Here is a 13,891-nt window from a genome sequence, read left to right on the forward strand (position 1 = left end):
TGACAGATGTAAATAAATAAAAAATAAGGGAATGATAAGGTCAGCAAATTGTGATAGATATTTTCTCCATCTACATTTGACGTTAGAGCTTGAAGGTCTTATGAACACCTATCACCACTAAGCTGCACAGGATAAAAGGCAAAGAACAGATGGCAGCATTTTAGTGTTTGAATTAAGGATAAATCTAGTGCCAAAAGGGAATTACTACTGTTTCAAATTCAGGGCTTTCTATTTTATTCTTTTCTAATTTTAGACTTCTAGCAGTACAATTTTCAAAAATTGCATTGTTCTTAAACATACTTTTTGATTCTAAAAGGTTTATTTTTTTAATAATAATTTGAAAAAAAATCATGCAGATACAGATAGTGCTGCGTTAAGCAAAATTCAAAATTCAAGCATTCTCAAAAATAAAGGCTTTGAGCCTGCCAATATTACTTACCTTTTCATTGGATCCGTCAGTCAAATGCATGAGGTTAGCACAACTATAAGCATGTGCAAGAGTGAAACCAATAGATCAGTCTTAATACAAGATCTGTACTAGCTGCACTGCAAGAGAAAAATCTGTAGTGTGTTTTCAATGTGAAAGAGACTATAAAATGTGCCAACACTTGTTAAAAATTAGTATGTAGAATCATAGAATTGGTAAGGTTGGAAGGGACCTTTGGAGATCATCTAGTCCAGCCTTCAAATGAATAACCCATACGGGGATCGAACCCACAACCTTGGCATTATTAGCACCACGCTGTGATCAACTGAGCTAAATAATATGCAACAGCTACATATAGAGCTGTGAGATTTTTTTTTCTTCCCAATTCTCCTTACTCATGTTTTAGGACAAAACTATGAGTCATAAAGAGGATAGTATACTACAAGTGAAGGTCTACACTTCACAACTTCAAGGTAATCTATTAAAATAAGACAGAAGTCTTATATTTTAATAGTGATTTGGAGTCATGTTTGTTTTTAACTTGTTTATYTTCAAGGAGTATGTATAAAATATATATATATTATATTAAATGTTTATTTACCAATATGCTAGAAGAGATTTTTACARTCTCCTCTTTTGTGTTTCACTGAAAGTTTATATTTTAATAGAATAGGTACTTGACTGAAAACTAGGCTTCAAGGGTTCCTTTGGCATCTGTAAGACTAGCAGAGCAAAGTCAAAATTTGATGCATTGTTTGCAGGAAGTTCCAAGACGATTGCTAGCTGAACTCAAATTGTACATTTGAGTTCATAGTTTTAAATGTAAGACAGCTAATTACACTTTTGGGAAAGGCAGCGTCTGAGTCATAGAACTTTTAACTGAATCCTAAAATGTTTTTTACAGTATAATCTGTGGTATACCAGATATCTAATGTGAAAATCCAAGGAGTTATTCATTCTGAAAAAGCTGTCAAGGACTGTAATCTACAGTATGGGCTGCGGAACCAATGTAAGTCTCCTATCAGCCACCTGCTTCAAAAATGCAGATGTGTGTTTGTAGACTGGAATACCGATACCATACTGTATTTGAGATGAAAGTTTAGTTTCTTTGAGAGCTTTCCATTGCAGAAACATATTGGGCAATCAGCAGTTCCCCAGGGAGAACTAGTGGGGTCAAAAAGGGTTGCAACTTTTGCATAGCATAAAGAAATGGACATGACCATTCCTGCCAAATTTCACTCATTTTAGCCTAACCTTAAAGCACTTGCAAAATCTTCCACTCGTATGATGAAGTGTTTTAATGAGGCATTAGGAAACAGCTAACTCATAATATTTTTTAATTTGCAGTTACTCAAAGTGGTGCAGGCTGGCAGCCTCTGGGGTCGCATGGTGCGATGCTTCCAGCAAGTAACCCGTGGGAAAGGAGGGGAAGGAGGTACCTGCAGGGGCAGGAGGGAGGTCCCCAAGCAGCCAGGCAAGCACGTCCCGGGATGCTGCAGCTCAGCCAGAGGCAGCTGGGGAGCTCCGGTCCTCTCTCCTCACCAGTGCACGTTTCCCCAGCCACGTTACACAGATTATCCCAAACAGTCATCCATCAAAGGACACGGGGATACACATACCTCAAATATTTACGGTGCCTGCACTTGGAGAATGAGACAGTTCGCTCACATCTGTGAACAGGCCACTTTTAAAACATCAAAATAAACCATCTGGCTGCRCAACTGTTTCTAATTACTTCCCTGCCTAGACTGTAAACTTCAGGGTTTGGCACCGGCCTCCCTCCCAGAGCGCTGCCCAAATCCAGCTCCTAGGCAGCTAATCAGAGCCACTGCTGCACGGGGGGAGAAGCCCTGGAGCCGGGCTCGGCCGGCTCAGAGCTCTCTGCACACCCAGCGGGTCCATCTGTCCGTCTGTCCGTCCGTCTGTCCGTGGGAGCGCTCCAGGTGCGGCGCAGCTCGGACCATGCACGCCCAGGGGCTGCTGGGGCTGGTGGTTCTGCTGGCCACCTTGCTGCCCTGCCTGTTGCCAGTTGTGCTGCCGGCGACCCCCCTGGCCCTGCGGTAAGTTTGGCTCTGAAGCTACCCTGGGGCGGTTGCAATCGCTCAGCTAGTTGCCATGAGCATAGAGGTGGGTCTGAGGAGGGGGTGGTGGAGCGGTTTGTGAGCTGTTCTTCTGCCTGCTCAAAAGTCACACCCAGGCAAGGTGTTTTGTGTTGCTGAGAGCCTGAATAGGTCTCATGCAAACCGCAGAGTTTTTGCAGAGRAGTATTGCGTGTCTTAGGTGTAGATCTTTAATGCCGTGAAGAGGGAAAGGTGAAAAGTAGGGATACTGATAACTATGCCCAAACCTCGAAACTCTGCTGCCTACATAGAGCAGGAATCTACCTGCAAAATCTTGTGTGTTCCTGCATTTTGGTGCAAGGGCAGTGAGGCACACTTTCCCATTCCTCTTCCCCTCCACTGTTGCCAACACCTGTCTGTTCTTAGAGCCAGCAGCTCTTTTGCTCCAAGGCAACAAAATCTGATGTCTGAGAAGTGCTARTGTTAGTAATCTGAATCCTCAGTATTCCCTAGCATTGTGAACACCTATTTTTGGCACCTAGCCTCGACCAATCCTTTATTCTGTTAYCCTACATCCCAGTTCCTGATAAGACAATATGTGATTTTCCCTGTGTGTCCTGCATAGGCTGATCTATGTGCTCCAGTGCRTGGCACAATTGCATGGCAGAGCTGCAAACGTCCATATTAGTACCTGAATTCTGCTGAATTTAGTCAAACTGCAGCCACAGACTATACCATTACATGAAAAATCAATGATTATTTCTCTTTCTTGTTCTGATGAAAGCATAAAACCTCTATATCTGACAGTAAGAAGAATGCAAAAGGTTATGTTGGCGAATGTATTGTATTAAAATCAGATATTGCTTTGGTTTTCGGTATCATACATTCCAGTTACGCTACCTAGAAGTCTGGATATATTTGTCTCTTTTCTAAACCTATCAGAATAATTCAAATTAAAATGTGTCATAATCAAACTATACATGTATATGCATATATACCCAGATATGCATAATGAAAAACAGGATGAGCCTAATGTAGTTTTGCGAAGTAATTAAAATACATCTGCATTGCCACAGGTGTCCATGAGATTTCTGTTGAAAGGGAAGAAAATGGGGTGATTTGAGACAAGTATAAATAAACCTGTGGCATTAAAAACAATTTTCTGTGGATTGGCCAAAGCCTTGGCAGCAGGGGTGGTTTCATCAAGCCAAGCTCTCACCAGTTTTGAGCTGCAGCACCTGGCTTTGACCGCAGCTTGTTCTCTTTGCTGTCCTCCGCAGGAGCGGTTTGGGTAGTCCTTCCTCGTGCCGGCTGTCCCAGACTGAGTCAGAGCTCAGGTGCCGTGTCCCAGGGGGAAAACTGTGCAGTGACAGAGGCAGATGCGACTGTGGAGTCTGCATCTGCCAAGTGACTGAGTCCGGCAAATACTATGGTCCACTGTGTGAGTGCCATGACTGGGTGTGTGAGAGCTATGATGGGAAGACCTGTGCAGGTAAGGAAGCCACAGAAACTGGGAGACTTTCCTAGTGTCCTCAAGCGGGCAGGGTCCTGGCATCTCCATGCCTTCATTGCCGATAGCTAATAGCTTCCTATGGTAACTGAAGCTTTAGAAAATCAAGAGTATGTGTCATAATCCGAAATATGTTTGGAATACCGCACACTGCTATAGTAGAGACATGATTATACATGTGTTCCTGAACCATGACTCTAAATGGGTTTGTTGGCACATCTAAGGATTTCACCAGGTCAAAGAATGAAAGTCAAGGCACTGCGTGTGCCACAAAATGGGACTGTGCCCAGAATGAGCTTCATCTGCAGAAAGAGCAAAACTAGGAGATGCTTTTGGTTGGACTATGCTTTGAATCTAATTCAGTGACCCAATTCTRCTTGCTTTTTTCTTGTACTATTGCTGAATTTTGACTGCTCACATAATAATAGCAAGCAGTATCTACCAAGGCTGTAAAGTAGCTCTGAACAATCACATTTTTGTTGTAATTTTTTTCTTCTGTCATGATGAAGAAGGCTTGCTATGACAGGTATCACATGGAGGGTTTCCTATGAGGCTGTATAAATAAGAAAAACATTTTTCTCTAAGTAGAGATAATGTTATTCAAAGAGAGACTCAAAATAATCTAATTGCATTGTAGTTTCAGAGATCTGTCTATTGACCCTGTATTGTGGGACAGAGTTTAGTCCCTTCCAGTTGTTGGAACGTGTCACTTGGTTTACATCTAAACATTATCACTCTTTCATCCTTCCAGCTGTCTCTACTTAAGTTTCTAAGCTATTTTTGCCAGATTTTGGATTTTTTGTAAGCAGCTGTAGAATAGGATTTTAGGCAAGAGCAGGGAGAAGAAATGCCATCGCATTCCTAAGAGGATTCAGTCTGGAGCTCGATGAAAGGGGCCATAAGGGTACTTCACTTCTGATGTCCCTGCTTAAACAGTTTTACCAGATTCACACAAACGTGTCATTTTTTCAGGCCAAAAACTGCAATTAGGTCAATGGGAATGTAACAGGAATTCTGCTAGTAAGCGGATAATACAAATGCATTCCAGCAGTGGGTTTGGCAAATTTTGTAGGAAAAAAGAGCAACTCATTTTAGCAACAATGTAGCTAAGAATAAGAAGTCCAATAATAACATGAAAAGATCAAGAATGGGATTATTTGGCAGCTATGGCTCTGAAGCTTTGTGGAGAAACTGATCTGTAGGCTTTCTAGTGAGCGTCGTAAGTCTAGTTACGTAAGGAATAGTAGAGGTCCACTGGTCACTTCAGTGCTTTGTTGTCTCAAAGGTGAATTTTCTACTTGGTGTTATGATTTCAGTAACTTTGATTCTTGCTGGGGCAATTTTTTGAAAGCTCCTCTGATTTTAATATTCTACTACAAATTTGACTATTRCAAAGTTTTATCTCTGCTTAATTTCCTTGTTAATGTCATGAGCAGTGACTGAAAGTTTTGTCAGTGCTTTGGTGGGAAGGGTTTCTGGGAGGATAAACAAAACTGAGAGACTTCTAACAATACTTTTTAGAATTTGTGTAGCACTTCATGCAGCAGTTCAGATACGACCATTAACTGATCAACTGTTTTTGAAAAACAATTTTTCTATTTGTCACCTTTTCCTCTGAAGTATTGAAGTTATGGTACCACTGAGATGTCAAATAACTTAAATTCACTCCACTGGAAAACAAAAGTAGCATAAATTTCAGTACAAAGTTATGGGAAGGGAAACAACTGTTAAGAGCCTAAGGTTCTACTTACTTGGCTTTTTTTKTKKGTGTGTGTGTGTTAACATTGCTGAAAGCCCAGATGAATTCTTTGGAGTCCAAGGTTGTTCAGTATTTCGGGAAAACAAGCCCCAGATAACTTCTTCAAGGTCCAGTAGCAGGATCTAAACTGGAACTGTGGAACTCCTAGCTTCAGGTGGTACTCTCAGCACTCTCAGCACTCTTCCCTATTTTCCACTACATTTTTTAGTCAGTTAACTAGCTAACAGCTAATTTTAATCAGTTGTACATATATGAGAGGGGAGGAGAGTAGAAAAGGCAATTGGACATGCTATATCTGGCAAGAGATTGGCCCTTATGATGTATGACTAAGCCAAAAAAAAAAAGAAAAAAGGCAAAAGTACAGAAGTACTGCCCTGCCACATGGTTGGCAACAGTATATATTGATCCTCAAAGACCAACATGACTACCTTTCTTTTCCTTTCAATGCTATGGTCTTGTATGGTAGATCAGAGGAATATTTTCAGTATTTCATTTTTAATACATCAGTTTTTGTTGTATGTGTGCCAAGGATGGGGAATTTCACTATCTTGCTTTCCTATTTGGAAAGTAAACTTTACACTGATACATATTTTTATATATTTGCACTGATATATATATTTGCAGTGTAATATTACTATTACATTCATTCACAGTACTCTGTGTGAATCTGTCACTTATGTATCCAAAAATACCTTGTGTATTTCTTTCTTTCACCACTCTTAGGCAAATCATATATATTTTTAGTAGAAAGAACAATTTRTGCTGATTGTGACTGACCATTCAGTGAAACATGTCTTCTGATATTTCTTAATGTAAAGCTACCAAGCTGATTGTATGTATGTCATGTACTTTCCTTTCTTTGTAACCCCAAGCAACTCATTTGACTCTATGATTAAACTATATTACCTTTAGGTGAAGAGCCAAAACGTGTTACTACAGTTCTGTTCCTATTTTCTTTTTCTTTTTTGCTTTTTTTAATTCAGTGTTTATTGCACTATTTCATTGGTGGTCCCTCTAGGTGAGTACAGTAACAATAACTGCACAGTAGTACCATATGCAGAACTTCTAGATGCTAATTGAATATTCCACTAGAGAGCTGTGATATCTGAGATCAATTCTGCTTCAAACAAGCTGCATTTCAATCTGCCAGAATGATGTCTTTTCCAAGTGACTGATGTCTAATCACCAGTGATTGGGATTCCGAGTTGGACAGCCATAGCTGTTTGTGTCACTAGGGCCAAAGATAACTGTGTTTCCCTGTCAGTCAATCCATACATACCTTCATTTCCCTCTCCCATCCCAAGCTAAACAAAACACTTTGTTGCACATAGGCAGCTCATTGTCTTCAAGGCACTTTCTTGGTCAGATCCACCTTTCAGATCAGTAGCTGGACAGCCATATTCTGACGAGGGAAGGCCTGTGGGATAGAAGAAAGGTCCATTTGTTTATGATTTGCTTTTTCTCATCACCTTATATAAGCAATGAAAAATAACTAATAAAGAAGAGCAGTTTTTAATGTCTCTGTCTTTTTACTCTCTTTTGTGACTTGCCTGGTGTATTTCCCTTTCATTATGTTTCCAGATGTTTTGGAGAGAATTATGTGGGGTTTTTTTGTTTATTTGTATTGTTGGGTTTTTTTGTGCTTTATCTCACTGGGATTGATAAAGCAGTTGGTGATTTCTCGTGGAGTTAATAACCAAGAAGATGAGAGAAATGAAGTACTGTGATTTGAGCCACTGAGTGCACTGTCTTCCTCAGTGACCTTTTCTTCTGCTTGCTCTACACTTTTCATGGAGTGTATAGGAAAGAAGRGCAGACTCCCAATACTGTAATTCTGTTTGCAACACTGATGATATCTTTATTTTGTCATTTGCTGATGGTCTTCAAGGAAGAGATGAGCTATGAGAAGGATAATTGGAATATRCTGAATCAAAATCCCAAGGGATTTATGCTTTATTCAGTGCAAACAATTTACTTGCTGTTTATTTGCAAGTAGTAGTTTTGACTTTATCCAGTTTCATATTGCCTCAGTGTGTTCTTAGTAGTAGTGGAATCTGCGTTATGTGCATAGAAAAATGGAATGCAGCAGTAATATGTATCAAAGAGCCGCTCGATACCTATTTTTTGTGTGCTTTCACAGTATATATGAAAATGTGGAATGATGTTTGAAATTTTTTCTTTAGTTAACGTTTTTATGTGCCTGTGATTAAAGAAGATTGAGGAAGGAAACTAAACTTAGACTTTCATGACCGACTGAAGTGGTTACTGCTATTTCAGTCAAAGTGCCACAAACTGAACACTCTAGGTGTTCCTAGAGAGTGGATCACAGGAGCTGTCAGCTAGAGCAGGAGACGGTATGACTTTGCTTCTCATAGTTAATAAGAACAAGCGGGAGATACAATCTTGTGACAGCAACAAAGAAGAAAGAATACAAAGTAAGAAAATGGCTCYTTTTCTCACAAATATATTGATTATTTTTCCAAAGTTACTGATGTTTTATAAATAATTTCTCCCCTTTGAAACTGAAATACTTTTGCAGTTTCTGAATAATAGTAACAMTGCATGATTTACTACTGCCATAATCCATTGCTATGGGAATTTCATTGCCTCTGATACCAGTGACAAATTTTTCTATCTTTTTCTCTAGAACTGTAGGTGCTGTAAGTGCCATACCTATTCTAAGACTAGGTCAAAAATTTAATGGCAGTGCTTGTTGTAGGTTTTTGCAGCCAGAAGTGTTATCATAGCTATATGAACAGAAAAATATCAAAAGAAAAATATCAGTGCAATTATTTTCAGCTGTGAGGTTTCAGGATATAGGCTAACTTACACTGAGAAAACAAGTGAAAAATTGAATTGACAAGTAGTAGATATAGAAATACAAGATAAATTCAAATTAAAACATTGTTGTAATATGTAGTTATGTATCCATGTAAGTTCATTAGATGTATGCTCTTATTTAGCAAGTGGAAGATGATTAGATGATTAGGAATGGGATTTTGAGACTGTGTTGAGCTGTCTTGTTTTTTGTATGAAAGGTCTAATCTTTTTTAGGCTGCCTATGTTACTTGAGTTGAAAGTGATCTAACAACCATACCCTTGTGTTCATATTGAGGTGAGGTCTGAAATGTTRCTTTTTCATTGAGCAGTATTTCTTGCTAAAGGCATGTAGAAAAGCCAGTCTTTGACCTACATTGATTGCCATTCAATSTGGAGTGAAACTCAAAGTCCTAGATGTAGACAGAACAGGTCTAAACATTTTCCATATCAGAGACCATATCAGCCAAAATTCAGCTTTGGGACATGTGCTCATTTGTGATACAGCCTCTTAAAATGACTAAATTAAAAGTAGGATAGGAGGCTACTGATAAAAATGGAAGTTACAGTTCCTCTCTGACTTCGTTTGCCTCAGTCTGGATTTTTGAACTTGGCCTCAAGTGACGTTTCCTCCTGGATCCGAGATTTGTAGGTGTGAAAATAATAATAATAATAGCATATGTGTTAATTTCAAAACAGGTCCCCCAGATTCTGGTAGGAGTGTGATAGCACAGACCCCACTGTGGACCAGTTACCTTGGTAAGTGTATGTGGTCTCAGGCAGGTTTACAAAACACGAGCTAAATCCTGAATTATTATTAGCTCTATGTTCTTGGTACCTGAGCTAATTAAATTTTAGCAGCCTTGGTTACACTTCAAAGTGCTGTATTCCCAAACGCAGCATGTACGTTCATGACAAGTGAAGAGGCAGGAGGAGGTAGCTGGGAGAGAGGCACTGTGTCAGAGATTACTGGAAGGGAGACGTTTCAAAAGTGCCTTATTAAATGCTTTGTTTTTGTATACCTGAGCATCAATTTGAGCACCTTTAGTCCTTGGGCTCTTTCAAACTAAAACACTCATATGCAGATATTACTTTTAGAGAGTATGTGCTAATTTAAAAACTGAAAGTGAATACAATGGATAGGTGGAAAGAGAAACTTTCTGTGACATCTGTGGAAACTGGAATGCGGCCCCCAGGCCATCACGAACACAAAAAGCAGRGGTGGGAGCAGCCTTCCCTTCACCTTTTGCCCTTCTTTAAATTAGGGTGACAAGCTTATCTGTTGCAGTGAAAAGCAAACCTTTGTGCAAGTTTTGGCAATGTAAATTAGTGTTCTGAAATGTGTTTGAATTTTTGTTATTCACGGCCTGCTAATGAACTGAGATCTTTCTTTTTATTTTGAAAGCCTGCCCTTTATGTCAAAACTRCTTTCACAAACTGAGCCAATTTGTAAACACTTGTGTTTTATTTTCATTAATGTGAAAAAGAAATGAATGATAGATAATAACAGGTGTACTTAATGTTTCGGAAGAGTGTATTAATGATCTTACCTACTTCATCAGTGGGTGGGTTTCACTGATCTTATATATTCTTATGACAGCCTTTGTCAGATGAACTGACTGGACTAGTRAGATTTTCTATGCCTATTTAAAGAATTATTGTTGATAGCTGGTCCTGTAAAGGAGCTTCAAACCACCCACCTCTTCTGTTACTGGGCTGCAAACCTTGTAGTATAGGTGTTTCCAACTGCTTTACCCTAACAGGCAACATCTCTGGTTTAAAGTGTTTWGACAGGTTTTCTTAGGAAGAAAGAGCACGGTACATTGTGGTGGAACACCGATGTGTTGCTGGAGTCAAATCCCGTTGGATAAGTAAATTTTCATAGTAAGAACTATTAAGAATAAGGCAAAGGTGAAGGAGCTAGGATTTGAGTTTTTTTCAGCTCTTCTTTTTCCCTAGAAATAAGGGATTGTTTTAGTCCAAACCACTTGCAAAATCTGCTCATAATAGTAAGCCTACACTGAGAAGAGACATATCTAGACTCCAGTGAGGTGTGTTTTCTTCCACACCTTTGTTCCACATCTCAGTATGCAATGAAACAATTTTTTTTTTTTTAAAAAAAAAAGGTATTTAAAAATACTATTCTAAATCTTCCTTTCCTTATGATGGAATGAGCCCCTATTTTCAAATAGAGGTTTGTGAGGACATGCATATGGAGTGGGGAAGAAATAGCAACTAAAGTAGTTGCATAAGAGGAAGAATAAAGCTCATAAGAGGAAGAATAAAGCTTCCAAGTTCAATTGTAGTTGCATCTCCTTTCTTGAAACAGCAATTACATTCCTAAAGCTCCTAAGACATGCTTCATTCTTCTACCTGCCTACCTGAATAGTAGCAGTGATATAATCCAAAGTTTTTCCTACCAGTGGCTTGAAGAGTGGCAGTCAAAGTATTCCGAGGGCCTCTTATGGGGAAAGTGAACAGGAATGCCAACTTTGACACAGGAAGAAGTGAGCTGAGTAATAGCTTTGTGATCTGGAATATGTTACAGTCATACACTAACACCTTGGTAGTAGCATACAGCAGCAGCTGTTATRTTTGGGGCATCTGGTCACAGTACTGTATTCCTGGGGCAATGCTAGAGATGGAGAGGGGAGTGAGAGTGAGCTGCAAGAGGCTCCTTCCATCCCTAAGACTGACCTTCAYAACCCATCTTTCTGAATTATCCCTTTTTTTCCAGTCTTCTGGTACCAGCCACTCTAGCTCAGGTTTGTAAATCAGGTGGTATCTATCAAATTAAATATTTGGGACACTAACCTAGATGATTCAGAGTGAAGACTTGGAGGCTGCTGAATACAAAAGTAACTTTTTATGTATTTTCTTTCTGTTTTGCATGTAAGTTCTTATTTATTTAAAAGTATGTATTAAAAAAAGTTATTTAAATTTTAAATTTAAGTTTTAAAGTTAATTTTTAAAGTTTGGCTAAGAAATCTTGGTTAAGAAATGCTAAGACTCTCTAACTCTAATGAAGTCTTATGTATTTGTATCGTGATRCATCTTTTAATTTTGTTTTCATTATGGGTTTCTCTAGAGGACTTGTGCTTCATTTAGGACAGGGGAGAAATTATATCGTCCTTCAATTTGAAATGCTTCATACAAACTTTGTGACATGTTTAAAGGAAATTTTAACTGTTAGTCATTTAACTTAGTTCATTCATTTATCTGAAATGTAAGGAAGATACATGGCAAAGCAGTATGTTGTCATGTAACAAAGTATTTTCACCATGTATTTCCTCATTGGAAATCTTAAACTATCTTCTTTTTTTACAGAAAACAACTGAATATTTGATAAGGTGAATGGCGTAGCAAGCAGAATAAGTCTTAAAAGCTAGAAGCCCCTCTTCCTAAGGAAAACCTCTTCCTCTGTCTTCTCTCCACTTCCTGAAWAAACCCAACTCATTTCTTGACCCTCCTTTCCACTTTGGAAAGGAATTGCATATTGTGAGGGGCTTTTCAGCAGATAAAGATACARGTGTTTTTTTTGTAGGGGTGAACAACGAATGGCACTTATCTGTGAAGAAGAGGTAGACATGTATAATCCAATCTATGTCTGTATGTCTTGGGGGCTAAAAAACTCCTGAAAAACTTAATATTAAAAAAAACTTAAGATCTACATTTGTAGACCACTAAACACTTTTAGACAACTACAGTCCATCTATCTGATTACTGACTCATGCCAAGAGCAATTCCTTTTACTTTTAAATTAATAACATATCTGGATGTCTAAAATAGCTTTCTGTCTTGAATAACTTATTTTTCGAGGGAAAAGTGAAACTTAACCACTTTTCTTTTTCTTATAACCATATGATAATTACCTTATTTCAGGAAGTCTTGGAGACACTCGGCTGTAATCTCTCTTTCTCTCTGCACTGGGTTTAGTGGGCTCTTGGGGACCACAAGCTAATGTTAAGATCAGCTGATAATGCAGTACATGTACAAGCAGGGATAGCTGCCTACATTTCAGAGCAGTGAAGCATCACTTCAGATGATATGARAATCTCTAGGATATAGCACTGGATAATAATGAGTATAAGCATCCGACTCTTACATAGCATATTTCTTTGCAGTTCTCACAATGAATTACTAGAAGGTATATATTTTTCTTCTGATCCTGAAGAGGGGAAGCTGAGGGTCAGAGATTAAAACATGCCTCCTGGTCATCTTTGACCTATAGTGAAACTCAGAAGAAAGCCCAGGTATCTCAGTCTGTCTCAGGGACTCAATCTACCAAGTYTCACCAGACACAGTGCAAGTACAAAATATGTGATATCATGAAGATTATTACTTAAGGCTCTGTCAGGAAAAATCCCCAAACCTTGTGTACAGATGCTAAGAGTAGTTCTTCATGCAAATAATAGTCAGGTATTTCTTTTCCAAAAAAAATATTCTCTGCATTACATACTGTTAAATTGTTGATTTCTACATGTTGTTATTCAAATCAGAGTGGCTTTGAGTTATGAAAGCACTCAATGTATATCTGACTTAAAACTGTTCCATCCATAAACAAGGAGATGAGGTTGTAGCAGGGCAWTTTCACAGATAACCAATCAGCCACCAAATTTGCTCATTCAGAATATTTAGCAATAACTTTGATTTATCAAGCAAATGGTAATCCTTTTTTATGCTACTCCAGAATAGTAGGCTTTTACATAGAAATAAATTCATATCCTTTAAATCTTATTATGAAAAAATTATAAGGAAAATGTTCACAATGTCAGGTGAAGTTACAGGAGACAATGTAGACAGTATGCCAGAAGAGACTTCAAAATCAGGACTTCAAAGCCATACACTGAAAGAGAATACAAGTCAATACAAATAAAGGTCAAGGAAGACCTGAAATTGAAGGGGACAACCAATTTCATCTTATGAGCATACCTGAAGAACCAAGTTATACCAAAGAGCTGAAGAACTATTGCTGTTCCTTGACTAAAAGCCACAGAAAATTTTGCAATGTAGTTCTTCYGAAAACTATTGCAGAACTGCACCTTTTAATCACTGTATGCTTCACATGTAGAAAATCATTCATGCTAGGTTTAATAACATATGACACTTACTCTAATAGTCTGCACTGACTTGGTTCGCAAAAAGTTTTTAAACTGGAAAATAGAGTGGCTTTGAGTAAACTGTACAATCATAGGCTGACATTTAGTGATAAGGTCGAGACCGTCTATTACAGAATCGCAGAAAACAATATTACAAATTTACTTGGCTTTTCAGTCTGTTAGCTTTGTAGCCAGGTAAATTCTGTTGTAAGCAGATAA

At 38.5% G+C, this 13,891-nt stretch overlaps 1 protein-coding gene across 1 annotated transcript in view; it reads left to right on the forward strand.

The window, feature by feature from the left end:
- The first annotated feature begins 1,359 nt into the window (after positions 1–1,359).
- Positions 1,360–13,891, forward strand: part of ITGBL1 (integrin subunit beta like 1) — a 142,981-nt gene continuing 130,449 nt past the window's right edge. The window contains exons 1-3 of the mRNA XM_085306006.1: positions 1,360–1,436; positions 1,775–2,487; positions 3,768–3,979. Of these exons, the coding sequence (XP_085162132.1) occupies positions 2,390–2,487; positions 3,768–3,979 (310 nt within the window). The 5' untranslated portion in view covers positions 1,360–1,436; positions 1,775–2,389. The remainder of the gene's footprint in view (positions 1,437–1,774; positions 2,488–3,767; positions 3,980–13,891) is intronic.

The sequence above is a fragment of the Rhea americana genome, unplaced genomic scaffold (assembly GCF_003343005.1).
Source record: "Rhea americana isolate MKP2758 unplaced genomic scaffold, rheAme1 scaffold_23, whole genome shotgun sequence".
Taxonomy (NCBI): Eukaryota; Metazoa; Chordata; class Aves; order Rheiformes; family Rheidae; genus Rhea; species Rhea americana.